This window comes from Trichogramma pretiosum, unplaced genomic scaffold (genome assembly GCF_000599845.2).
Source record: "Trichogramma pretiosum strain Unisexual culture from Peru unplaced genomic scaffold, Tpre_2.0 scaffold68, whole genome shotgun sequence".
NCBI lineage: Eukaryota > Metazoa > Arthropoda > Insecta > Hymenoptera > Trichogrammatidae > Trichogramma > Trichogramma pretiosum.
In genome coordinates this window covers 718154-744547 of record NW_019641616.1, presented here as the reverse complement: position 1 = coordinate 744547, position 26394 = coordinate 718154, and the positions used below count along the sequence as shown (strand labels likewise).

Sequence of the window (26394 nt, the reverse complement as noted above, 5' to 3'; positions counted from 1 at the left end):
GGGACTTTGATAGCTTCATGCGCTCTCCGATCTGTATACCGAGCTTTGATTGACGTCTATGTGCGCGGCTCGCTCTGTAATTGCCTAATGATTCAATCAATTTGTGCCGCGGCGAGCGGGCCCGTTTATTTTTGCGAGTCGAGCGATTGAGATATTTATTATATTTGTATTCAAAACCATTCGGTTGGGTTGAAAATGTCACATGCAGCCGCGGATATATAATTGCATTGCTTAACGCGCGTCTCACGCGGGGACCTGACATTTTGCCTGGTGCACTGGCGCAGCCACAGGAGGGGGCTCAATTAAATAATGTAGGTTATGCTTTTCTGTATATAACAAGGCGACGAATCACGCGAAATGCCACTCGCGCGCGCGCCTGCCTTAACCGTTGCGTAAAAATATTGCAATGTTGATCCTTTCGAGAGTGAGAAAGAGAGATAGAGAAAGAGAGAAGGAGCCAGAGAGACCGCATTCGGTTGCACATTTATGTCGAGGGTACGTGTGTTCATTACGAGTGGCCGAAAACTTTCACGCCTAAAACTCACTGCCGAATGATTTTCTAATATAACTTATTTTAAAGCCTTTTCTGTTTGCACTGCTGCGGCGTTGCGTAAGTGCGTTCAGCGTATTTTTACGACTTCATCGGGTGAAACCAATTTCCCTTAGCAGTTCGACGCTTGTGTGCAGACGCGATGAAATTGAGTTTTCGCAAAACTCGCTATAGCTGGAGCAGCATGCCTATTGTTGTGTTGCACTACTGCCAGGCGGGAGAAAGAGATAATCTCGAGCAGTGCATATACACATCGCACAATTTGTAATATAAATATGGGAAATTTTGCAAAATAATTGATCAACGTATATATGTAATTTTCTCTCTGCCGTAACTTTCGCCGTTTCTCCCTCGCTTCAGATACGGAGAAATTATTTTCTCGAGAATGGGATAGACTCTGCGCGGCCTCGCGTTTAGGCAGCTGAATCACATTCGTTATTAATCAGGTCAGTCGCAATTGAAGAAATTGCAAAAAAAGAAAGAAAAATAAAAAGCTGCCTTGTGTTATCTTCTCCCAAGCTCAAACGAAGATTCATTCAATTTATTTCGCAATTCGCGCATGAAAGTCGACTCAGTAGCTGCTGCTGGTCAAACTCTTTTGTGAATCGCCAGCGGACTGAATATCCGTAGGGACACCACGTTGTTTTAAATGCCGCACGTTTAAGTAAGTATATATGAAATACGCACGAACACAAGTCAAGGCTTTCACTTTACCGTGTATATGTGTGTCTGCTGCCAAAGTGGCCAAATCGCGGCAAACTAATTTCACTTTTACGATCTGCAATTTCTATAACCTTATCTCGGGTTTCCTTCTCTCTTTCTCTGCTATACTTCCATTGTAGCTCATCGCGCGCTCGATGATCGCGCTAAATCACTCGAAACGGATACGTCCCCAAAGTCGGCGATAATTCGGGGCAAATGTTTGACAGTAGCGTCGCGCGCGCGCGAAGAAGCAAAAATGTAAAAGAGAAATCGAAATTTTTACTAGAACGTTGATCCGTGAAATTGGCCGGTCGAAAGAGCAGCAAATAGTTTGCACCGTTAGACGAGTGAAATTTCACATGCTTAGATTTTTGGCAACGGTTTGGTCGCGCGCGTCGACTCATTATGTAGCCGGCTCGGCGGGGCGAATGTGTGGTCGTCGCGAATTAATACTTCCTGCAGCAGCCTGAGTAAACGAAAATTTATCCTGGCTCTAACGCCGACTCGCGTGTATACAAGCGAGCCGCAGATAGAAACGTTTCTCAATTCGCGCGCTCGAGAAAGTTTGCGCGGAGAGCTCTCCATCTCTCGCTCGTGCTTATGTAATTCGCCACTCTCTCGTGTTCTTTTCTGTATATATATAGTATTTTGCTGCGTCGCGAGCTCGCGCTAATATGAGTTCGGCTTTTATTCTTTTGTGTCTGCAGACTTGGTGCAGGAAGAGAAAGAAACAAAAAGAGAAATTTGCTCTGCACTCGCGAGAGCGAACGAGAGACATGTGTGTGTGTGTGTGTGTGTGTGTTGCGCTGTGCTGTGCTGTGCTGCATGTCACATAACGCGGAAGTTTTCCGTACTCCGTTTTTCTCAATACAAATGCACATATACAGCAGCAGCAGTACAGCAGCAGCAGCGGGGAAAAGTCCAAACAGTAGCCAAAAGAAACATTGCAGCGTTATACGGCGCGAGCCGAGGATAAACATGCACGTGCGATGACGTAAAGTTGCGCTTAGCAAGAGACGTAGACTGCCGCTGCTGCGGATAATATTTGCGCGACCCGGTGCACGTACCTATATATAGTGGGCCTGTATAAACTCAATATAGCATATGCGGAGCCTGACTGTGCAAGAGCGCAGTACAGTGTGTATAGGGACAGGTTTGCGAAAGCGTTTCGTTGCGCATTTATATAGAAATTGCCGAGTGAGCTCGCGCGCGAGATTTCACTTGGCTGCGACACACGACCACGCGTCGCGCGGCGGCGGCTTCGATACTTCGTCGAGTCGCTTTTAGCGTGTGGTAAACTGCGACTTTTTGATATTTTATTGACGAAAAATAATTGGGGCTGCAGATATTGCTTCGGTACGTCCTTATCGCCTGGCCCGAAAAACCAGTACGATGACCTCCATCCGCAGCGCCCAGTACAGCAGCACGTACATATCGCGCGCAGAAGAGGAGAAAGATGGATCGACAGACAAAGAAAAGGGGGCTTCTCTCGGACTGGGTGAAAGTTTTCGACCCTTGCACGGATCGACCCACGCGCAAACATGGGCACAACGAGGCAGTATAGCAGCAGTAGCTCATAATGCGGAAGACCAATATAGAATTTCGCCGCCGGTGAAGACGTGTACCTACGGGGGCTCGTTCGTTCGCTCGCTCGCTCGATCTAACCAAGTAAACTTCCTCGTCTTCGCAAGCGAAGCATGCCTTGTATATACTCGGAACGAAATCTGCACTGACTGGTCGTCATGAACAAATTGTTTTTATTTCGTTTATTTTTTTTCCAACTCGTAGGGGCTCCGACGATAGTCGCAGGATGCTTGCGAGTATAATATCGCAGTTTTCTATGACGAATTATTTGACTAAAGATTACTTGATGTCGAGCCAAGAGGGTCATTTAATACAGCCTAGAGCCGAAATAATTTCCAGTTTTTCATCCTTTCAGAGCAGCGAATTTAGAGAAAAAAATGAGCCACAAATTTTCAGCACGCATAGACCTATCAAAGTCAGACTACGGCACGCAAAACGCCCACAATTCCGTCGTTTATAGAAGTACTCTTGTATTAGCGAGCTTTGAAAAAGAACGAATATCATGCCTAAATGGCCACGTATTTATTTACTTAATATTGTTTCTACAATATCTGAGACTTTCAACTTGCCCGAGAAAAGAAGAGAGAGAGATCTAAATAAAAGAGGAAGAAAAAACTTTCACTGCAGTCGCAATCTGCAACACGCTAGTCTCTTGTCCTCTTGTGTGCAGTGTAGGAGATGCAACGTGCACTATATATAATACATCGAGCGTTACATAGAAGGGAGATCTCTCTCTCTCTCTCTCTCTCTCTCTCTCTCTCTCTCTCTCTCTGTGGCGCAGCAGATATCCGCAGCGTCCCGAGTGTGAAATATCTCTCGTTTTGGCGTAATTTGTGCGCTGGTTGCATTATAGTATATGCGCTTGGTTCTCTCTGTATGCACACACTCGAGCTATTGTGGTTTTGAGCCGTATGCAACATGAAAAGCAGCCCGAGCCGTGTGTGCAACGTGGGTGATACGATAATAAATAGCCTATGTATTAATGAGCATTTGCGCGCGGAATGGAAAGGCAAAGTCACACGGCTGAAATCTCTCCTTGTCCCCCTGTCGAGAGGAGAAAGTTCATATTTCGTTGTAAAAGTATTGTCGCGGCGCGGATGAGATATATGCATAACGAAGTTTACGTAACGAGGCGCGTACAGCATCGATCTCGCGAGGCGCTCGAATACATTCGGATTATTAGCTGCAGGATATGCACTCGATTCGAGCTTGGCTCACGCACGGACAAGTACAAGAGGCACAGACGCGCTTAATTCGAAATTGAAAGAAATAATCAATCGGCCAGCAAATAATGATCAACGATCGGCTTAATCCTCTCCAGCACGGAATACTGAAAAATTGCCCGAATAAGTGCGTGACGCGAGGGGGATGATGACGAATCAAGGGTTCGAGTGTATACATAATGGACACACGACCCGGCTGTTACGTGTTCCACACGGTCTCGTCAAAGACCCCCCCGTAACTCTCGATAAGGACGGGTGCGTTAGACGAAAGAGAATTTGAAAGGAAAAATATAATTCGCGCTTTCAGCCCGTGACAAAGATCATCATCGCTCGCTTGTGATCGCTCCTACAAAGTACTACGCAGGAAATATTTTATGTCTTCCGACGTTCAAATCTGGCTCCAAGCATCTAAATAAAAAGTGCCATAAGGCGGGCAGGGTCGCGTCGGTCCACGTACAGGGCGGCATGGATTACCCTTGGCTATCGCGCTACACACGTGCGTCGAGCTCCACACTGCTATATATAATATGAGCGAACAATGCGACGTCCTTGGCCCAAAGCTGGATTGTAAATCCAGCTATCCTAATATACCTTATATTCTCCATCCGCAGCGCAGCGGCACTCACAAAAACCTTGTCTGCGCCGTTTTTCATCCGCGTCTTTTGTGATCTTGTTCGAGCGATGCCCTTGCCCTCCCGATTGCGAGCTCCCTCGACGCGACGTGAGATGTACCTTTTTTTTTATTTACTCTTTTTTTTTTAACCCAGACTCTCGCAAGGTTTTTCGTAAGAAATTCATTGATTTGGACCGATTACACGTTTGAGCGACGTGAATAATCCAATTTGAATTCGGAGGGGATCGATCCAATTTGAATTCGATCTGCCTCAATTCTGATACAAGGATGTAAATAATAGCTGAAATTACTGGCTGAATGTCACCCTTTCGATGTAAGCTTCTCCAAATATAGGTCTACCTGTACTGTAAGCTTATTTCGGAGTTACTTCATCCAAATATCACGATACTATCGAACAAAGACATGGTAATATATTATGTTATGTGCGATATGAGCTATTGCTTCTCTTTTCACCCAACATATCGATTGAATATTCTGTATGTTAGCTCTAAATACGCGGAAAGTCTTCGAATTTTAGTTCGCCGTCTCTTGTCATGAGCAGATATTAAAGACGACGAAAAAAGTCAGACTTACCTATAGTGAATCTTTGCGTATTGACATGACTTATTTTTTTTCTAGGGCTTACAAATCGACATACTTGTCGGGTATGTATGTTTCATTTCTATGTTGAATCGACTCGAATACACACTCATTGAGCGATATTTTTCTTGGGCGCGACAAAGAGCAAATCCGATAAACGACCTGTAGGTGATTTTATTTTCTCGAGCGCGTCCTTAGCTTGGCTTCTTCGCATTCATGCCTATAGCGACTTACTGCTTGTGATTGTACTTTTTTTTCCATTTCTGCGTGCTTTGCAGATTACTTGATCGTTCGTCGTGTTATTTTTTACGCTCTTTTTCGGAGCTTGAAATTTATGAATCGAACGATGCATTAAACCTGCGTTAGCTTTTTAAAAACTTTTCGCGTAAAGCTGACTCTCTTATCTTTTTATCATAGCTTACAGCTTATAAAAAAAACTATGACTTGCCTGCATAAGCAGAAATGATTCTCATGAACATAATTTTACGGGAAAATCGTGATTCTGTATAGCAATAAAATAAACTCGTTTCAATATTAACTCGTGAAAAAATCGAATCGACAATTGACCATTTATAAAACACAGCACAGTTGCAAATAAACGATTGGAAGTGTTTTTGAACTTTCGTAAAATACTGCATAAAATAAATATGATAACAAAATCAAATTAGTTTTTAGTTATAATTTAATGTATTTTTATCGGAATAATTATTAAATATATATTGATTTAGAATTATATCTAACCGTAAGTTGATATAAAATTTTATTAGTCTAGCTTAATCAAGATACTATTCATAATTGGAAATTAATTTTATTGTTACTTGAATTATTTTCGTTCGGAATGATTCAAATCTTCTAAATATATCAAAGTCTCGTTCTTTGTGCTATTAATAGACAGATTTTTATACATTGATTGCGAACTCGCACACCAGAAAAAGAAACCTTACTTTGAATTCGAGGCAGGATAAAAAGGCGAGTTTATTCTTACGTGCCCGTGCAAAGGCTTTATGGCAGGAGGCGAATAAAGAAACGGAGACGGAGAGAGAAGTAAGCGCCAGTTTGCGTGTTCTTCTTGGTGTTGGTGCTCGGAGTATAGGTATACGTAAGTTGTATATGTGCGTGAGGCGGGAGCATCATCCTTTTTTTCATCTGCCACCCACGATGCCCAAATGTGTGTGTGTGTATATGTGTGTACCTACCTCGGAGCCAGCTCGACGAAGCCACGACAACGACTAGACGTCACGCGGGGAGACGCTCGAGCTCCATCACAACGTGTATAGCTGCCCATCCTCGAAATATTTTTCGTTAATTTTGCTTCTCTTCCCCTCCCTTTTTTTCGCCATCAGCCGAGCCAGGCCAGGAGGAGGCTATTACGGCCGAGCGTATACATTGGACTAAAAAAATATTTAGAAACGAAGTATTTGAACAAAAAAAAAGGAAAAAAACAAGGAGGAGAGGAGAAGAAGAAGAAATCGTGCCCGACCTAGTTGTAATCCCATCATCGAGGTTAAAACGATAAAAGTCTAGAGGCAAAGTAGCAGCAGCAGCCCTAATAAAGCTCAGGCTAAAAAAGAAGAAAAAAAACCTTGATAAGAAAACGAGGAGAAAGAAAACGGAGGAGCATAGTACGTATATACACGTTATAACGCGAGTGACACGGGGTCAGACTGCTGTACGCGCTCTGCACGAGCTCTCACTATGACCTCTTTTATCGCTCTCACTTTAGCACAAGGCATACGTGTGCATGTATATAGATGTGTACCAGTACACGAGCGCGCGAAGCCATCATCGATTTTTGTCTATCGATGAGAAGTGCACAGACGACGAAAAAAAATAAAGGCGCGCATTTGAAGAACAGAAACACTGCACTGCGCACGCAGGAATTAGTTTCTAATTCTCCAAGGTCGACCTCACTCCGGCTGCTCTCCCTAACTCTCTTGTGCATACTCGCGCGCGCGCCAACTCAATTTAGAAAGTGATCTTTTCTCTTTGGTATAGATATTTAGACACATTAATTTGATAAAAGCCTCGCGAATATATCTGCCCGTGATTTTCCCTTTTTCGCGATGTCGCGCGCCGGAAAAAAAGATTAGGCAGGGTGATGGCGGCCCGCGACGGAGAAAGTCACGCTTTATGTATTATTATATCTTCCCCCGCTAATCAATGCAGTGCCGACTGGCTTTGATCGATCGTAAATGTGTAACAACGAAGACGACGACGACGACGATTGCGGCGACGCATAAAACGGAGAAAAAACAATAATGTTTTATGTTACACGGCCGAATGGCTAATGCATCTATCCCCGCGCGTGGCGGCGTGTCGGTGTAATAATAATAAGTGTGGGTTATGTCGCCCGAAGGACATATTGCACGCGATCCATTATTGTCTGGCTGGCCGCGTGCGTGTGTGTCTCTCTGTAATTTCAGCGTCCAACCCATCGCGCGCAGCTCGAGTCGGCAGAGTTTCGCCGCGTCCTTAAAGCCGTTGTTGGCGCGTCTACTCGACGAATCAGCGTATTATTCGTCTATATAATGAAAATGAGGTTGTCTCGAGATCTAATTTTTTTCTCAAAGGGAGCTCGAGAAAAAACGCCGCAGCTCTCGACGACGACGAGCGGCCTATGCTCTCTGCGGATCATAATACACGTACGTGCGCGCGCGGCGCAAATATACGACTGTATACGCCGCGCTTGTGCAGCACGACGTGTATACGTCTGTGCATATACATTCACTCCCTAAATATGCTATTGGCCCTGTTCTCGTTTCACTTCCTCCTCCGCTACGGTACTTTCTTATATGCCATCTTTCTTTATTTTCCTTCGACCCGAAACGCACTTTCTCTATGTAATACTTTAGGGGCTTCTTTGTCTTGTTTTATCGCGTCGATTCGCGACGAAAAAATACTCGAACAATAAAAAAAAAACTTTCTTTTTCAATGCAAGTACGTTTCGAGGCGTGCGCGGCTCGCGATTATTGCAAGTGCACAACGGATTATATAGGTATCGGCTCGCGTGCCGTAACGACACACGCGCGCAGAGCATAGCTTCCGAAGGTTATTTAAATTTTGCGCGCAAAGTTAAAAATGTTACAGCGAATAGCAGCAGCAGCAGCAGCAGCGCGGCAATTCAGTAGCAGCAGTGCATGAGCGCATGGGAAGTAGAATAAGGATTTTATATATAGATTTGTATAGACGACGTTCGAGCACGTGTATGATTGTGTTTGTGTTTGTATGTGTGTGTGTCTGTGTTGTGTGCATGCACGAAGATGACTCGCGTTACTGACCTCGAAATTGAAACAAGGTCTGACACGACGACGATGATGCTATGTTTCTCACCTTTCCGGTATACTCACAGAGAGGCGCATAGTAGGTGCACGCATAGAGGCGTATAGACGCAAAGTATTGTACCTTGTAGCGGCAGCGAGCATGTGTCAAACGCGAATTTTCCTCGATCGCGGTGTGTATGTAGCGAGCGAGCCTCCTTGCTGCAGTTCGAAACTCGGCACGTGTATGCAGCCGCGCGGCGCAAAGTCGAGTTATGCGCCTGGCCTTGTTTGACGGAAAAAATGTTTTTTCAATTCCAGCAGCATCAGCAGCAGCGGCTCGAGCAAACTCGCGTATATGTAAGCTGCGCTCTCGTGTGTTGCTGCTGCTTCAGGGAGGACGCGTCGACTCGACGTTCCGTTTGTTTTTTCATATATTCGTCGCCTTACGACTGTGCGCCAATTCGCAGCTCTCTTTTTCTTCCTCTATGCGTAATCAATTGGCCTAAAAATATCGCAATACCGCGCGTCGAAATGAGAATATAATAACACGGAACACGATCTCTGTTATATGTGTGTAGTAATGACGAAGACTCGAAAAACGAGGCAAAGTGAGGTGAAGAGAGCTGACCTACTGTCGCGCAGCTCGCAAGTGGCTCAGGGCCGTCCCTGTCCAAATCGCTCGCTTATAAACTCCTTTTCATACAGCACACATACACATATAGACACTCGCTCACACACACACTCGTACATACGTATGCTCCCTTCTTCTCTCTTTCTCTCTCTCTCTCTCTCTCTATTTTTTTTCTCTTCTTTTGGCTCCTTTCAACCTCTCCCCGATGTAGCGGAGCTCCGGCTCTGCCTCGCAGCGTCCTTTGTCGACTCGAACGGACGCGCTTCTTCGCTCCAAAATTTCTTTTTTGCACGGCAAAAAGTTACAATTTTTTTCCAAAACTTTACGTAAGGCCTAGAGAATCGTTGTTGCGTGCCGTACATTAGTCGGGGGCACGACGCGCGCGGCCTGTGTTACGTGCACGTGAATTATCAGCATACGTATCGTCGGCGGCAACAATGTCTTTTGTGCGAAAATGTGACCCGAGGACCTTGTTCTTAAAACGTTGCGAGTATAACAACGATACAGAACATATATTTCTAGAAATATGTGTATATGCATCGAGTGAGTATAAGAAAAAAAAATAATAAAGCTTAATCTAGGACAAGTTCGATCGATCTAAATTAAATGCGTTTATCGCTATCTATCGATCGTAGCCGATTGAAGCCGATTCATACATGAAAGCTCGCTGTTATGTGCCCGATACTTTCCCCATGCGTGTAGGTATACGAGTACATGTGTATGTGTATTTCAGTTTTCCTGGCGCGATGGCAGATTCGGCCTTTTAAAAATTCTCGTCAATTTTTCTAGCTTTTACCATATGGCTTACTATATGCATGTTATATGTGCAGTGCATGGTATATACAACATCCCGCGCGCAAAGTGAAAATCCCTTTCGCTCATGGCGCTGTACACTTTCCCATTTAGACCGTTAAATTTATTGGAGAAATTTGCCAACGCTCGTTCGCGAGCTAAATTCAACTTGCTCACGCTGCAAACTTCGGCCTGTACCCACAACACTTGCTCGCACATACACACACACACACAGACACGAAACCTCAAGCACATGCATGCACAGAAGAGTACAATCGAATAATAATATGTTGTGTGCGAAGAAAAAAAAATTGTTGATCGATTGGGCAATTTTGAATAAACGTCCTTCGCTTACTTGATTTTTTGCAGATGTTGCCGCTTCCACTGCGTCGATCGCTGCTTCCATACGTGAACATTCTTTCGTAAATGAGTCATGTTTTCGAGTGAGTATTACGGCCGCTACACACAATAATAACAACAATAGGCTTTATTTCAAACGCGAAATTATGCAATTTAATAATATTTCAGCTCACCGATAGCCGGATCGAATAAAAGCCGAGGACTCGGGTGCTCGTTATAACTGGCGCGCGCGCGTGTGCTGCACCGCTCGATAAATCACAAATAGGATATCTGCGTACGGAGCAAATTTCCGCGCTCGAATGTTTATTTCTATGAATTAAATTTACGAAACACGTTTCGAAACATGTATTTAAGTTTTAAGTTTTGCCGTTGTCGTTGCATGTCTACGAAAAGGAGCAAACTTCGACTCCCCTTAATTTTTCCACGAGTATATATCTTTCAAATATTCATATCGATTACGGGTTATCGTCTACCTTCGCTCGACCTTCTCCGCCCGAGCGTCCGACGCGTTTTAATAAAACAAAAAAAAACGGCAGACACGCGCGTTCGCCTTAGGCGTGTCCTCGCGCTTAAGTTACATAAAACGAACAATCAATTATCATAGCGGCCGATGATTCACGAGCGCTTCTTTTTTCCTGCAAAGAGGAGCACTCGATTCGTTGTCGCGAAGAAAATAGCTTATCGATGCTCTTCCGCTTTACTTAGGCGATAGTTAGTGCCGCACTCACTTAACAGCTGTGTGAACTTTTACCCTAGCTCTAAAGGAAGCGAAAATAAAACAAAATGAAGTCTACTTAACGATCAGAGGGTAAAGTTAGATTTTTTTAGTCGATGAATCGAGACGTATTTATCAGAGAATTGTGTTCGAGTCATTTTTCTTCTTGTTATCCTAGACGTATCCTGTAAAGGCCGTGAGATGAAGCCCAGTTTATCCATGATACCTTTGATTTACCAAGTTATTCCATAATCATATCTTTAATCTAAAAATGTAAGGTGACTTAGATCAATATGATTTTTCGTCATATTTCCATTCCCATCTGGAGAGATACCTACTGCAGGCGATCCTCAGATCTATCATCTTTTTATTCGTGTGCGTGTATTGCTGCTAGAGGCATAAACTTACACACGCGCACACACTCAGGAAGATAGTGTGCTCAGCTCTACAAGCATTAGCAATGGATTTTCTCCCTGACCTTGCTAGCTTTATTGCGTCGAGCTTGACATTAGCTATTGCTCTCGAGTACTCTCTGTTCACGTGATTAATCAAGCATTAATCTAGACGTGGCTGCAAAGCAGATGATGCTCCCGCGCCGAGTTTTCGCACATACCTCGCCGTAGAGCTTATGCGTATCGTGTGTTGTCTTTGCAGCACGAAGCTCATTCGAGCTGCGAGCATATACGTGCTTATATCGACGTTTTATCAACATGCCTCGACACTCGAGAGTAAAAAAAAAATAATAAACAACGACGCTTGTGCGCGTCGATTTTGTGACCGAAGGCGCGCGTCGTACGCCTCTTGAAGCTCTTTACTCGCCGATAACCTCGAGTCTCAGTCATACTGATACTTTTGTATAATATATATTATGTATATTTTTGTAACCTTTCTTTGTTTCGTGCTTCGAGCTTTATTATTGGGTTGAAAAAGCCATAAGATTTTCTGAGAAAATGGCAAACGAGCATACGGCTGAGCCGCATAATATAAGCTAAAGCGTGTGTCCAATACGTGTGATCGAGAGAGAGAGCTTGGCGAAGCGCGAAAAAAGAGGGAGGCCAGAAAGGTTTGTGCGAGCTTAACTATACGTGTACGCTCTTAACCCCGATGCCACTTGGCTGTGTTGAGTCGTTTCATTCGATGCGATTCCTTTTTCCGCTTCGATTGTTCCGAGCCGAGCGTCGACGGTACACACGAATTTATACATGCACGAACTTTACTCGTATACGTACCCCGGCTCTCTCGTGGCTGCCTAATTTTTCATTTCCTTTTTTTTCCGCTGTCCAATTAAAGCGGCGACGGCGATTAACGATTTGTGCTCCGTTGAAATTCGCGCACGAGTCGAAATCGCGAAAATCTTGGATATTACGTGCCCTCGAGCTTGGGCGGGTTGTGAAGCTCGTCGTCGGGTGTGTGTGTATGTGTGTGCGCTGTTGCTGTTCGTGTATATACTGCTCCCCGTTCGCTATGTGCGAGAGAGAGAGAGGCAGAAAAGCTACGTATACGGCTCTCTCTACCTATACTACAGTACATGGCAGGCTGTGTGACGCGCGCGCGGCCAAACCCGTAGGGGACGCGATGGCACTCGGCAGCGCCAGACCCGATCGATCCTTTCGTGCGTCCCTGATGTGACTCTGAAACTTGCCGTACGCCTCTGCCTGCTAGCTACTACTACCTACCACTGCGCGTATACGTGCCCCTATATAAACGCAGGGCTATATATGCGAGCGTAAGCTTATATACGTACGGCAGACAGACTGAGACAGAGTGAAAGAGAGAGAGCCAAAGTACTGCACTAGCTGGGCTTTGTCGAGTTACAAAAGTTGCCTTGGCACACGAGAATATCGATGCCGCATGAGGGAGATATTATAAGAACGAGTGGTATTTTGTACAGGGCTGGGCCCTATTTGCTAAATGCCTGCTGCTTCGTCGGGCTTACCGACGCCATCCTACTACGTCGAAAGACGAATTCATTGGCGTTATTGGGAGCTCTTTATTCGGAGCAAAACAATTATTATCCATCGTCGTCGGCGTCGAGCGCGTGAAAAGTCGCTGTGCCGAGCTCGCCTCGAGTTTCTTCTTCTTCTTCGAGTCGGATTGAAGCCGAGCTAGTAGAAGCCTAGCTCTACACACGCGCTTCGGTGCTCTCGTAGCCTCTCGCTTTTTGCGATATGCCTTGACCGAGTTGAGGCTCGCTCTCGAGATGAGCGCATATACTGCACTCGCGTACACACGTACATACATTTATTCACACTCGCATATAGCACACATGTAAACCGAGCGAATCGTCCATATCTCAAGTTTGACTCCATTGTGTGTATATACGGCAGAGGTCTCTATACATCGAGTCAGCAAATATATCCTACGCGTCGTTGATTATCTTGATATATAGATCGAAAGGACGCCGAGATCGCTGCTCACGAAGCTCGCGAGCTCTCGAGTGAAACGGCCCGCTAATGACAACGACAATTTTCGCGATGAATCTACAACTAGTTATTTGCTCGAAAGTTATCTTGCCGACAGCTAGGCGCAACTGCGAAGAGTCTCGCGCGCGTTGGCGTACTTTACACGCACAAACTTTGCCGCTGTCTTGTGTCTTCGAATCGCGACTCGACGTCGCGTGCGGGCGTCAGAACCTCGTTCCACACTCCTTAAGCTCCGCAGAGAGCATCAGCGCCTACAGTCGTGCCAAAAAGTTTACTCGCGCTACTCCTCGTATTTAAGCGAGTTTACAGCTCGCTGCAGCATATATATTATACGTACGTAGATGCGATAGAAATTAGAAAATATAAATCAAAGCTCGGCAATTGGCGCGCGATAAATACGTACCAAGTCGGAGTTTCCCGATGCGCGGCGGCGAGTGAAAATCAGCGCGAGCGCGTCTCTCAAGGCGAGTCTCGCGAGAAAATAGCTCTCGTGAAATTTTCTCTCTCGCCCTTGCTGCGTTGACTCGCTCGGAGAAGGACTTGGACTAAGCGCGTGCTGGCAGATATATAGCTGCATCTCTGTATAATAGATATGATAGAGACGAGCACACGCAGCTCTCTCTCTCTCTCTCAAGCTCGCCGCGGCCTCCTACATCTATATACATCGTTGTACGTGCAGTATAACCGCGCGTATGCAAGCTGCTTTATACCTACACGCGCGCCCGCTTGCATGCATATATATATATACGGATATCGACCGAGGCAACAGCGGCCGGCGCGTCCCCCGTTGACCTGACCTCGCCTCTGAACTCTCGACATTTCGTTATTTATATAGGTATATTATAAGCTGCTGCTGCTGCTGCTGCTGCTGTGCACGTTCTACCTTACAAGCTCTAACTAGAGTATCTCGGCCATTCATTTTTCAAGAGTCGACTCGCAACCTCCGACACTTTTCACTCGGCTCTTTTAAAAAATCAGCGACAACTGAGACTTGCCAAAATTTTCGGGGTGCAAATTATCGGAAAAGCCCACCTGGACGACTCGCTGGGCTCGAGGAAAGCCCGGCTTGGTAGCCCAGCACAGCACAGGCCAGCAGTCTCGCAGTCTTTCCTCTCTCTTTCGAACGCCGCTTGCGAGCGCGGTTCACGGCCTCGATTCTCGCAGGCAGCGCTAAGCGAGCGGGTAGCAGATCGTGAAACTTTCCAATTTCTTCACTCCGCGGATAAATCATTCGCGACCCGCGCCGCGCGCGTGTTGAAATCACTTATTTTTCAATTGCCCAGCCTGTGTGCGCTTATATATCGCATACATATATGCGCGATTTCTCGTTATTGATAATAATCGCATTGAATTTTCATCGTCGTGTCTCGCTCTCGTGCGTGCACTACTCGCCCGGCCGGATGAATTAAAAGTATTTAAAGCAAACGTATCTCGATTGTATGCATCAATTTTGCGCGAGAGCGCCAGAAATGCGGGCGACGCGACGACGACGACGGTGATACGCTTTCACGAATTTTGTATATGAGGGCAGCTCGAAACCCTTTTCGTTGCTGCAGCTATACGGACCGGGAGAAAGTTTCGCTGTATGGCACACACATACACACATTCATTCAGCCGTTGTGTTGCGTAGGTTGAGGTTCACCTGAGAGATTTATGTACTTTCCGTGCATATAAACACGCACGCAGACAGACTCACAGTCGGGCCGAGGAAGAATACATCGCCATCGAGCTTTTCTGTCTGCTTGGGTGTCGAATTAGACGCTTTTTCTTTTTCAAACGTATTTGTTATACACTAAAAAATAAAATAAAAATTGACGTTGCATCGAAAAAACGAGAAAAATCACAATACCGCGCATCGTAGTTTTTATTATTTTTTCATTTATTTTTTATTTTGAAAGTTTTTCGGTATAGGTCATTGTCGTTTGTCATAACGCATATCAATACGATTAAAAACAACTTGAACTCAATATTTTAGATAGTTAATTGGTGAACAATGAATTATTTTGAATATAAGTTGGTACTTATCTAAATGAAAGCTACCTTATCGATTGATTTCGTAAGTTCGAAAAAAGAAACTACTTCGATTGTACGGAAATAGAAACTTTAACACGATTATACGGAATGACAACATACGTACTTCGTCGAACAAATATAAGTTCATTGAACTTATCTAATTCAAGAGTCACTTAGTTTGTCCCCGCTTTGTCACATATTTGTTGGACCCAGGCTCAGCGAGGAACTCCTCGTGAATAATTTCACTGGGAAGTTCACTTTTAACGTCAAACTTGGCGTGCGCAGCTCTTTAAACGGATTCACCCCCTTGATACCGGAGCTCTTGAATTTCCCCCCGACTCCCCCCCCTCGTGCGACAGCGGCAGCAGCTCGCATAAACAGAGGGTTATAACATCTGCAACGGTGCGCATTATTTAATATATACAACAATACTCGTAACGAATCTTTGATGCAAGTAGCAAGCTGTTGAAGAGGTGAGCGCAGGCGATGCCTCGAGAGTCTACTTTTGTTCGAATTTCCAACTCGCAAAATCTTTTAATTAACACTCGCTAATGATGAGGAGCACGCGAAAAAAAAATTAATCATCATTACAGCCGTGTGCGTCTTTTGTGTAACCCGGTGCAGCAGCATCAGAAGCAGCAGCAGCGAGTATCGAATATTAATTTGACGTTACGAGGAGAGCTGAATGTTTGTTGAAAATACATAATCTCTGGTGTATCGCGGATCAACATAAAGTATATATTATACGCCAGGGCGTAAAAAAACTTTGCGCGCACGGCGACAATGAACGAGAAATTCAGGATGAAAAGAAAGAAAATGACGCGGACGTGAAAGACGAGAGGGAAAAAAAGGTAAGAAGAAGCGGAGCAAGGAGAAAAAAATGTATAAGAGTGTATTATTGGGACAGCTATGCCGAGAGGCAGTGGCAAGAAAGGTGCTGAGAAACGTTTTTAGAGAGCTATATACGGACTTTTTACGGGTCGTTTCTCTCTTGCTCTCTTTCGTCTCAGTGTATAGCACAGCTGCGTATAGGTACCTTTGTGCCTATAAAGTAAACGTAAGCTCCGGGCTTCATTCTCCGGACGCTCCACTTTTTCTTCTTTAGAGTCCTTTTGCTTCGGTGCACAGGACGACGCGAGAAAAAATTTGAAAAAATCCAATGTCAAATTCATTGAAAATTCGACGGCATTTTCACAAACTCTAGCGAGGAATAATTCGCTGGGATGGCAAGATAAAGAGATGACAAGAGATAGAAAAGCCTGTGTACATACGGCTGCGGTGGCGAATTCTCTCACAGAGAGAAAGAGAGAACTGACGTAACAAACACAGATATACTTATGGTATTATTATACATACAGACACATAGAGAGGGCATATTCGCGCAAACCAAGAGGCATGAGGCAGAGGCAGACAGGCAAATTAATTCAGTCGAGAGACTCGGCGGCAGTGCCTCGCGGGTGCGAGAAAGTTACGTGACCTGTATCAACTGTATCAAGTCTACTTGCTACCTAAGCTTTGTGGGCGCGAGTAGAAAATTTTATAAATGAACTTAAAATAAAAATCGATGCAAAAAAAGGAACAAACAAACGAATTAATTGCACCTGTGATCTAGTTAGAAGTTGCTCTGCGATTATTGTAAAGTTGGTTTATAAATTAGAAATTAGAAGATAGCCGCATTTTTGTACTTGCCGCCCGAGTCTAGCGTACGCTTTTCCGAAAGTCTCAGAAAGTTGCCCCGTGCGCGCAACGAGGATAAATTTTCCCTCGGCTAAAAGCACGAAGGCCGATGCGCAAGCTGTGCGACAATGATTTTTTGACGTATGGCCTAAAAAGCCGATTCAATATAATTGTTTATACAGAGAGAGAGAGAGAGAGAGAGAGAGAGAGAGAGAGAGAGAGGAACGTAAAAAGAAAGTGGGCTATGCGCGAGAGAAGCTCGCGGAGCAGACGGGATCGGTATAGGCGGCTACGAGGTCACTCGCGATGTATATGTTCTTACGTACATATATCTGTAACAATCATCGCGTTGGCAAGCAGAGATACGACGATAGGCTTGAATGTGGTGCAGGCGACACGAGAGAGCGCCGACCTGCACTCGTCCTATCCGGCTGCTAGGGACTAGCGACTAGATAAGTTGACTCTTCCAAAAACCAAGAATTTATACGTATTATCAAGCTCGTGGCTCTTTCTCTCTCTCTCCCTCGCTCCATACGGCTCCGCTCGAAAGCCGCTCGAAGCTGGCTTTTGTGTAACATCCGTCATGCTTCCAATAATATATGACCCCGAAAACGCGCCGCTGCCGAGGAGAAAGAGCTTGTCTTGTGCGCTGCGCTATACAGGCACTATGTAGGCTCGGCCGCAGTGGCGGTGGCGTTGCCTCACCCACGAGTCTCGATTCTCGAGAGCATGGCTGCGCGCACTCATTGTTGCTCCGCGGCCTCTTCTGCTCCTATCTATATACATACATATACATAAAATCTCGATTGCCAACTCCCGCGAGGATCCACGGGCTTTTATCCTTAATTAAGGTTTAATTGAACGATCGATAAAGAGGGAGAGAAAGAGAAAGAGAGGAAGAGACGCGAGCTTATTTATCTAAATGGCGCACAGCTGCACCTGATGATTTTGACAGTTTTTCCCCCCATTAATATTACGTTTGGAAGTGGCTGGCGCTTATAAACACGAAATCCTCGAATAAACGAGGGCTTCCAGCCGAAAGGAGCGAATCGAGGCGAGCGGGAGGGACGAAGGGGGAGGGGAGGAGGAGCTCTGCCGTGCTCCCTGCTGCCAGCGCATATCTATACTCTCGCCGGCATATAGGCACGAGTAGTGCAGCAAAGGATACATTATCCGCTGCAGCTAGCTGCATGGCGTGCACTTGCGCATTTACGGCACGCGGAAAGCCCAAGCCACGAGGCCGCCGCCGCCGCCGCTGCCGTCGAGTGCATAAGCTGCTGCACATGCAGCAGTGCAATATACACATTGAGGCCGGTGCGCCCGCGAGTGCACTGCAGCACCGGCTAGGCTCTCGCGTTACACCGCGCGCTGAGAGCAAAGAGGACGGCCTGAGGCCTCGCTCTCTCTCTCTCCGCTATACGGAGCAATCTATCTATCTCGATTTTCGCGCAGCAGCAGCAGCGGCGGCGGCGCATGCGTGCAAGATATGGCTCTGCGAATGTGCAGCTGCTGTAAAGTAAAGCACGGCCCTCTGCGTGTGTGAGTGCACATGCGAACCGAGGCGAATGTGGCGGCGGCGGCGACGGCGGCGTCGTTATTGCCAACGGTGGGGGCAGCCAACTCGCGCTGCTGCTGTCACGGGCGGGGAATAGAGGGGATGTGTGCAGACTGGCGACGCGTAGCTAGCGCCAAATACGTCAGTCTGAGGCTACTTGCTACAGCTGCCAGGCGTGCGTGCCCGACCGAGGAGCGAGACTTCCGGATCTCGCTCGCTGCGGTTCACAAAGCTCTGCTCGAGCTTTTTTTCTCCCTCTTTCACTCGCTTCTTGGCACCTCTATGTATGCGTCTCTGATATCTGCTATTGTTGTTGCTCTGCGCTTCGACTACTGCTAGATCTGTCCCGTCGTCTGTCCTTCTCTCAGTGCTAAACTCAGTGATCTTTTGCAAGAGAAATAACAAAATAAAAAACTGTGTTTTTGTACGTATAGATAACAGTGCGTCGATCGATATATGCAACCGCTGCTCTGCTCTCGCAACCTTGTGAACCTTAGTGGATCGTGGCTGATCGTGCTCGACTACAATAATTAGCTTACAACAAAGCCGAGGAACACGTAGTGCAAATCGTTTTTTTTTTGTGTTTTAACTGTGAAAAAAAAGTTTTAACGTGGTGGTGTGCTTTGCCGCGCCCAGTGCCTTTTCATTTTTCTACGTTGCGATAACTTCATCGTCGCAAAAAAATATTAAATGTGTGCGAGACAAAATCAAAATCTGCCTCCAATGTCTTGGGGTGTTTTAAGATTACCCATGAGTGGTGTCAGCAGGTGTGTAAATTTGTGTTAAAACGACAAGCAATTTTCTAATTACAAAATAAAACCGATTAATTAATAAATTGTAATCAGCGGCGTCGCGCGAGTGAATCAAATGAATAATAAAGAGTGACAAAAGTTCTTTTCTGACGTATACGACGTAAACGTCAGGCTCTTGCCTCGTCAGCTCTCCGATCCCTGCGCTCGCTCAAAGTTTATCGTTAAAAATACATAATAATAATAATAATAATAATAACCATAAAACGTATAATAAAGCGACTGTGTATTAAAGTTTCATCAGCTGCAGAAGTGGTTTTAATATCAAGTGCAGCACCGCGTTGTTGAAACAATAAAACAAAAAGCAAGCAAAACAAAAAAAAAACAAAACAAAAAAAACGCCAAGATCACCGACTCCGAATCGGTGCTCATCATTGTTTCATCATTGGGTCTGTCGTTGTCGCCAGCGGCTGCAGATCTGCACGCTGCGGCAGTATCCATCGCAAATCTGGATACTCTAGCTTCAGCTCAACCTCCTGCGCCGCTTGCTTTGTCCCATGACAGAATGGCGTTAGCTCGGTACGTGTCTTAACTACAATCGACCCACAACCACACCAACACCACATCAATCCTTTTTTCCTTTATTTCTTTTTTTATCCGAGCGATAAAAAAAAGTTATTATGATAACCGCTGACGCTCGTCTGGTTCACCTATGTGTATAAGTTTGCGCGCGCCTGTGTGTGTGTGCATGAATGTGTACGCTCGTGCGTGGTCATTAATTTTTCCACTAAATATACGTGCATTACGACTTTGACCTCGAATCATTTATTGATACGAGCCTCCCAAATGACAATTTTTTTTATCTAATTGAAAAATGATTTTCGAATCGAGATCGGTAGAAAGTTTTTGATGAGTAAACAAAAAAACGAGCCCAGCTATGTATCGCGTTATACTTTGACGCACGAGTCTCTCTCGCGCGAGCGGCAGCGATACATACATGCATGCATGTGTGTGTGCATTCCACGATCTCATTTTGTCTGCGCTCTGCCTACTTACTTACTGCGCACGGACACTCGCTGCTGCAGTTTTGTACGCTCCATTCGAATATCACAATGTTTGCATGCTGCTTTGAGGTTAATTCGAGTGACAGCGCAGAATATTATCCGCTTCTCGCGATTGAATTTCGACACGACCGTGGCAGAAAATGAAGAAAAAATTCTGCCGCGAGTATTCTTCTTTTTTTTTGCATCGGCGAACTTATCTCGAGAGGACGTTTTTCTCTCTCCCTCTCTCGCGCTCTATCGCGGAGAAAACACGCGCTGTTGCAGTTGCTGTCGCATAATTTACTCGAAAACTAATGCGAGGCAATTATTTCTTTGTATCGAGGCACACACTCACTGTTGTGTGCATACCGACTTTGAGAAAAGGTTCATCGAAAAGTTCGCTCTCGGAAAGCCAACAGAGTGATAAGATAAGAAAAAAATTTATTGTCTTGGATGCACGCGTGTGTGTATCGACTTGTTGCAGTCATATGTTTTTGCCGCGAACGCTGCATCGCACCGCAGAGAGAGAAAGCGAGATTGATTGTCAAAAGACAGCGATTGGCCACTCCGGCTTACGACTCCAGTGTCCACACACTCTCTATGCGGAGCCTATATCTCCGGTTGAAAAGCTCGTGCATTATTTTTAGTTGTCGAGATGTGCGGTCAATTTTCGCTCGCGAGATGGCCGCTCGCGACCTTTTGTCGTACTTGAACAATTACGCGGTGGATATATTACGATTGGCTGTCTTATCAGTGGTACTTTTCAGCACAAAGGAGCTATTCGTCGCCGATCAAGAGCTGCAGCTCACTTACTTATGCTCATTAATAATTGCACTCGGTGTGCACAATAAATCAAATGATGGATCATACGTATGTGTATGTGTGTTTATTCGAGCGTACTGCAGTTGCGTTGCGAGAGAAAAAAACGGTTCTCTGCTGCAGCTCGAGCTATAACGCGACGCGCGCGTGTATGTGTGTACTATGTACGCGCGACATTGAAACGAAAAAATGCGGTAATCGTGTCGTGGTCATGAAAGAAATGTGAAAATACACGCGCGGCGCGCAATGCGACTACTCCATACGTGTGCATGTATGTGTGTGTACACTGTACATACATATCAGTGCGGCGTGTAATTCGTACGCGCTGTCATCGTCGACTGATCCGTGTCGGTTATCAATTACCCAGCTCAAATGCAGCCATGTTCTTTGGATTTTTTACGACTCCATTTTTGTAACTAATTGAGCAGTAGCTTATTGAATTAGGATAAGAGCAGCATGTTTCAAGATTTAAGGAGCCAATGTTACAAGTGCTCACATCTGTTAAAACATTAATAGATTTCCTTATTACATTAATCAGCAGCTTAGAAAGGTACTTTGAGGAAATATCATGCTTCATGCTGGAAACTCAAAATATAAACCTACTTGAAAACGTTTAAAATTATATCGTCTCTCTCGATGCAGACTCGAGAGAGAGGACGATTCACGTTTCGTCGAGCGTGAAACGCATTACATAGCTTTGATTGTCGTCAGCGTGACTGTAGGATCACGTTGATGCTTATGCGCGCATTACAACTTCGTTTTCCATGATGTAAATGTGGGTCCATGCCCATGTGCCCTGTATGTCATGTGTGCGCACGTTATTGGACACGAGCGTCCGATGCTGCGGGACTTTCTTCTTCTCGAGCTCTCTCTCCTTTTCTTCTTCATCGAGGACTATCGACGATGCATCAAGGAGGAAAAAAAAGCGAGACGAGGACCACCTGCTGCATGTGCTACGCAAAATATCGGAATATCCGTACGTGCGGGCTCGTGTTTTCGCAATAAATGTGCACATATGCGCAGCTGCACGAGGCGCGTGCATATACACGATCTTTGGAGCAATATTAATTAATCCGACGTTTGCCTCTTTGCTGCTGCGCTGTTACTGCACCGCGGCAGTATACGTACTGAATTTATATAATGTCACAAGCCAACGCGTATCGTAGCAACCGTAACTCAATCGGGCTCGGCTACTTGAATTAATAAAAGTGGCGTTATAAACAATACGAAATGACTATGAATTATTACTCGCGCACATACAACGATGCGTTTGAAAAGGAAGTCAGAGATATGGCGTGGAAAGAGAGAAAAATAGAGAAAGAGAGAGAATAAAGAAGCCAGAAGGTGAGGTCGGTCAGCCCTCGGGCGGAACGACTACGGCTACGGCGGCGGCGGTGGCGGCAACAACCTTCAACGCTTCAAGGGTATATATAAACGTACACGCGCACATTATCAGGGCTGCTCGGCTCGGCTCTCTCCTCTTTCTCCCTTGAACGACGCGAGCTCGTGTGCATACCCTGTCATTGCCATATCGCTCACATTTACACGCACGCACATATTGTGTCTCGCTACACATACAAGTATTATAGGGAAAAAAGAGCCGGATAGCGAAAGAGAGAGAGGCGCTCGGATATAAAAGCTGCAGTAGTGCGTGCGATCGTAATGCCTGGCCCGTGCTGCTCCGGCTCCCTCGAAGATCCGATATCTCTCGTTGTTCTACCTTCAATCCACACCGGGGCATTATAACTATATGTTTTATTTCCTTTGCAGCTGAGCCTTTACGACGCCGTTCCTCTCCTCTCTTTCTCTCTCTCTCTTTTTCTGATGTGCATGTACGTATGTGTGTATGTCGATTTTCTTGTACAATTGTCCGCGCGATGTTTCGAAGCCATTTCCTTCTTTTCTAGCTGCTGCTGCTGCTGCTGCTGAATATCGATTTCGAAGCAATTTCACGTGTACTGACCACATAACGTACATATATATACACACGCACATACACACACCCAGCATTTACAGAGGAGAGTCTCTTAGTACCTGCAACTCAAAACGTTCGCTATTCCTCTCGAATTGATGTTCGTGCAATCTTCTATTGTGCGCAGATGAGATTTCATCCTTGCAATACAGTCTGGGAATAAAATCGACGTCGTATATATACCCGGCAATAGGAGCCGAAGGCCGTCGAGTTAAACGACATGTTTTTCACGCGGTATCTGGCGCAGAATCTTCTATCTATGGCCCAAGCTATCATTAAAATGCATCGCTCAAGTTCGGAAGTGATTGTAATAAATGAATATAAAAGGAAAACGAGCAGCAACGTCAAATATCAATTCGGCTGCACGCGTCCGTTCTCTCGCATAAACATCGTTCGCTCATCGGTTTTTCGAGGCAAATTGTATCAGCGGCTCGGCTGCGAAAGAGAAAAAACGAGCGAATCGTTGGTCGATGAATCATCGTAATAGAGCCCAAATGTTCGTATACTTATATATATCCTCGGCTCTGCTTAACTCTATGTGTCTGTCCGTCCGTCTGTCTGTGTGTGTGTAAATGTACAAAAAGACCCTTTTGCGCTCAGCCATTGCTGCAGTCCCCTTTTTCGCTATGTATTATACGTACTTGGCAACGACTGCTGCACGTAGGACTCTTTCTTTGTTGAAAACCGCAAACTATATGTGTGTGTGTGTGTGTGTGTGTGTGTGTATAAACGCGAACATTCGTGCGTGCGTGTCTGTGCCTGTATGTGTGTGTGAGAGAGAGAAAGAGAGTGCGAGCGTTTGTTCCCCTCGCTTGACTTTTTTCCCTTTTGTAAAGAGGCTTGCACACAGCAGAAGCTTGTCCTCTTCTCCTTTTTCTCTCTCTCCCAGAGACTCGTTCTCTAGCCATTGGAACCTTGGTCGCGGGCTTAGGAGCGAGTAGGGGCCAGTGCCCTCCAGGACGACTCGCATACTGGACGACCTTGGATGGGAGGCTCAGGGCTAAGACCCTCGGAGTCTGCCCAACTGGCTATATGCTGTAGCACGCCTTGTATATGCTTCGACGTCGTCGCCGTCTTCTTCTTTTCTCTCTCTCTGTCTCTCTCTACATATAATAGTTGAGTATTTCTTGTGCTTCTATGCTCGCAGAGTTTTTATCGTCGACGCCACACTGCAGTCTGAATACTAATATTTTACCTCTTGTCGTGCGCGTATGCGTTATTGACTTTTGTTCGTAGTTCGAGAGAGAGAAAAAATACGACCTCGAGGGTGATGTAAGCAAAAGAGCGCTATTTTCTTGGCCCGCGAGAAAATATGTGGCGTTCAGCTGCTTTTATCCGCACTTTATTGAAGTATCGCTTATTGAATTATTGACATTCACTTGCAACATCATTACCAGAAGTAAAAACAATCGAAAGCAAGAAGTACTGCTTTTCACTCTTACCAAACTCTGACAATTTCTAAAAGAGAGTGAACCTTGAATATTTCAAGTCTCGCAGGTCACCTCGAAAGAAAAAAAAACGAAAACGAGTAAAAGTTATACCGATCTTGAAACGTGTATAATAGCGACGCGTCGCGATCATCGTTGCGAAAAATTGAAGAATTTCTCGAAGTCGCATGCAGTGTATAGAAACAATCCGTATTAGAGTATAGTTTTTGGTCTTGCAACAAAAGCCTCCACGCATAAATATAATCATCGTTTCTCTGCCTCTTCTCACTCCGCCGACGTCTGCACGCTTAAAAAGCCAACGCGTAGAAGGTCGTCTGCTTCTTCTCTCTTTTCTCTCTTTGATTATGTGTATATAGCTAAGGTCAGCGAGGACGCACGGAATTGCCCGAAGCTCCTCCGCTCCGATATCTTGCTCGCTGTCAATTCACAAGTCCACGAAATTATGACTGCGAGCGTAGTTTTCTAATATCGATATGAATATCGTTCCCACGCGGAAGCGACTTGTACAGAGTGTGTCTTTGCATTAAAAAATACGTGTGTGTGTAAATATGAAAAACGAGTAACTTGCGTAAATGCTTTGGCGATAATTTGCGTCATGGAAAGCAAAGCTCGAGACGCAACTTTTTTTTTTGCTGCTATTGCTGCTGCTGCTGCTGCTACATTGTAGTTGCATAATTGGAGAAGCACCGGAAAACAGTCGAGTTATTATAGTCAGATAAAACAGAAGCAATCGCAGAGGTGAAAAACTGCAAGTCGCGAGCTCTCGACATTGAACTTGTGAGGTGCAATCGATCGGAACGAATTTTTCCCCCTCGCGACGTCGTTTCAGGAAGCTGCGAAGGACGCGCGGCAACAACGCGCGTATACATATACACGGCCTGTCACGTGCGCGCACACGATCGAGATTATTACAACAACAAAAAAAAAGAGAGATAGAGAGAGAGGGAGGAGAAGAAGAAAAAACAGGAGAATGACTGGCGACATTTCCAAACGTGTGCATAATAGGGATCACCTTTAGTTCCTGGAAACCTTGGTAAGCGAGCCGGCATTTTGCCGAAGCTTTTTGCTGCTGCTCGCTTGGTTTTTGAATCGCATATTAAATTCATAATCGCGTGAAAAACGACTGAAATATCCGTGTGTGCGTAAGCAGTCGCTGCGCCGAGGCCTTGACTCGTCCGCATCGTTTGACTTTCCTGCAAGACTGCCTCTCGTGTAGCTTCGAGCTCGCGCGTGTGCGAACTTCTATTGCAGTTCGAGGGTCTCTCTCTCTCTCTCTTGCGAGCGCAGTTACCGATTCAGAGAGCCGATATATATAATGAAAAATACACTCACGCACACATACACACACGCTCACGCACATGACAGGCGGCCAAAAGCTATTAATTACTCTCGAAGCTTACGTTATCATTTTAATCTACATTGGCCAATTGACTCTCGACTGCGAGTCTTTCTGCGAGTGCGTCGTTGCACACACGGCTGCAGAGAGAGAGAGAGAGAGAGAGAGAGAGAGAGAGAGAGCGTAAATATCTGCGCCGGCTCGCGCTTAATTGGATCGTTGAATAAATTTGACGTCGATCTAGATATGAGAAGAAAAAAGCCGAGTATGCCTCTCGGCCGAGCTGGCGAATGAAATATTTGTCAACATAATTCGACGCGTAACAATAA

General features: G+C 45.4%; 1 protein-coding gene across 3 annotated transcripts in view; it reads left to right on the top strand.

The window, feature by feature from the left end:
• LOC106651621 (protein roadkill) overlaps positions 1-26394 on the top strand; it is a 62455-nt gene that overhangs the window by 25139 nt on the left and 10922 nt on the right. The window contains exon 2 of one of the 3 annotated variants that reach the window (XM_014370214.2): positions 10325-10398. The exons of 1 other annotated variant lie outside the window; for it this stretch is intronic. In XM_014370214.2, coding sequence (XP_014225700.1) covers positions 10382-10398 — 17 coding nt within the window. In that variant the 5' untranslated portion in view covers positions 10325-10381. Of the gene's footprint in view, positions 1-10324; positions 10399-18856; positions 20027-26394 lie in introns of those variants that run through there. One more of the 3 variants, XM_014370215.2, reaches the window with a different exon arrangement.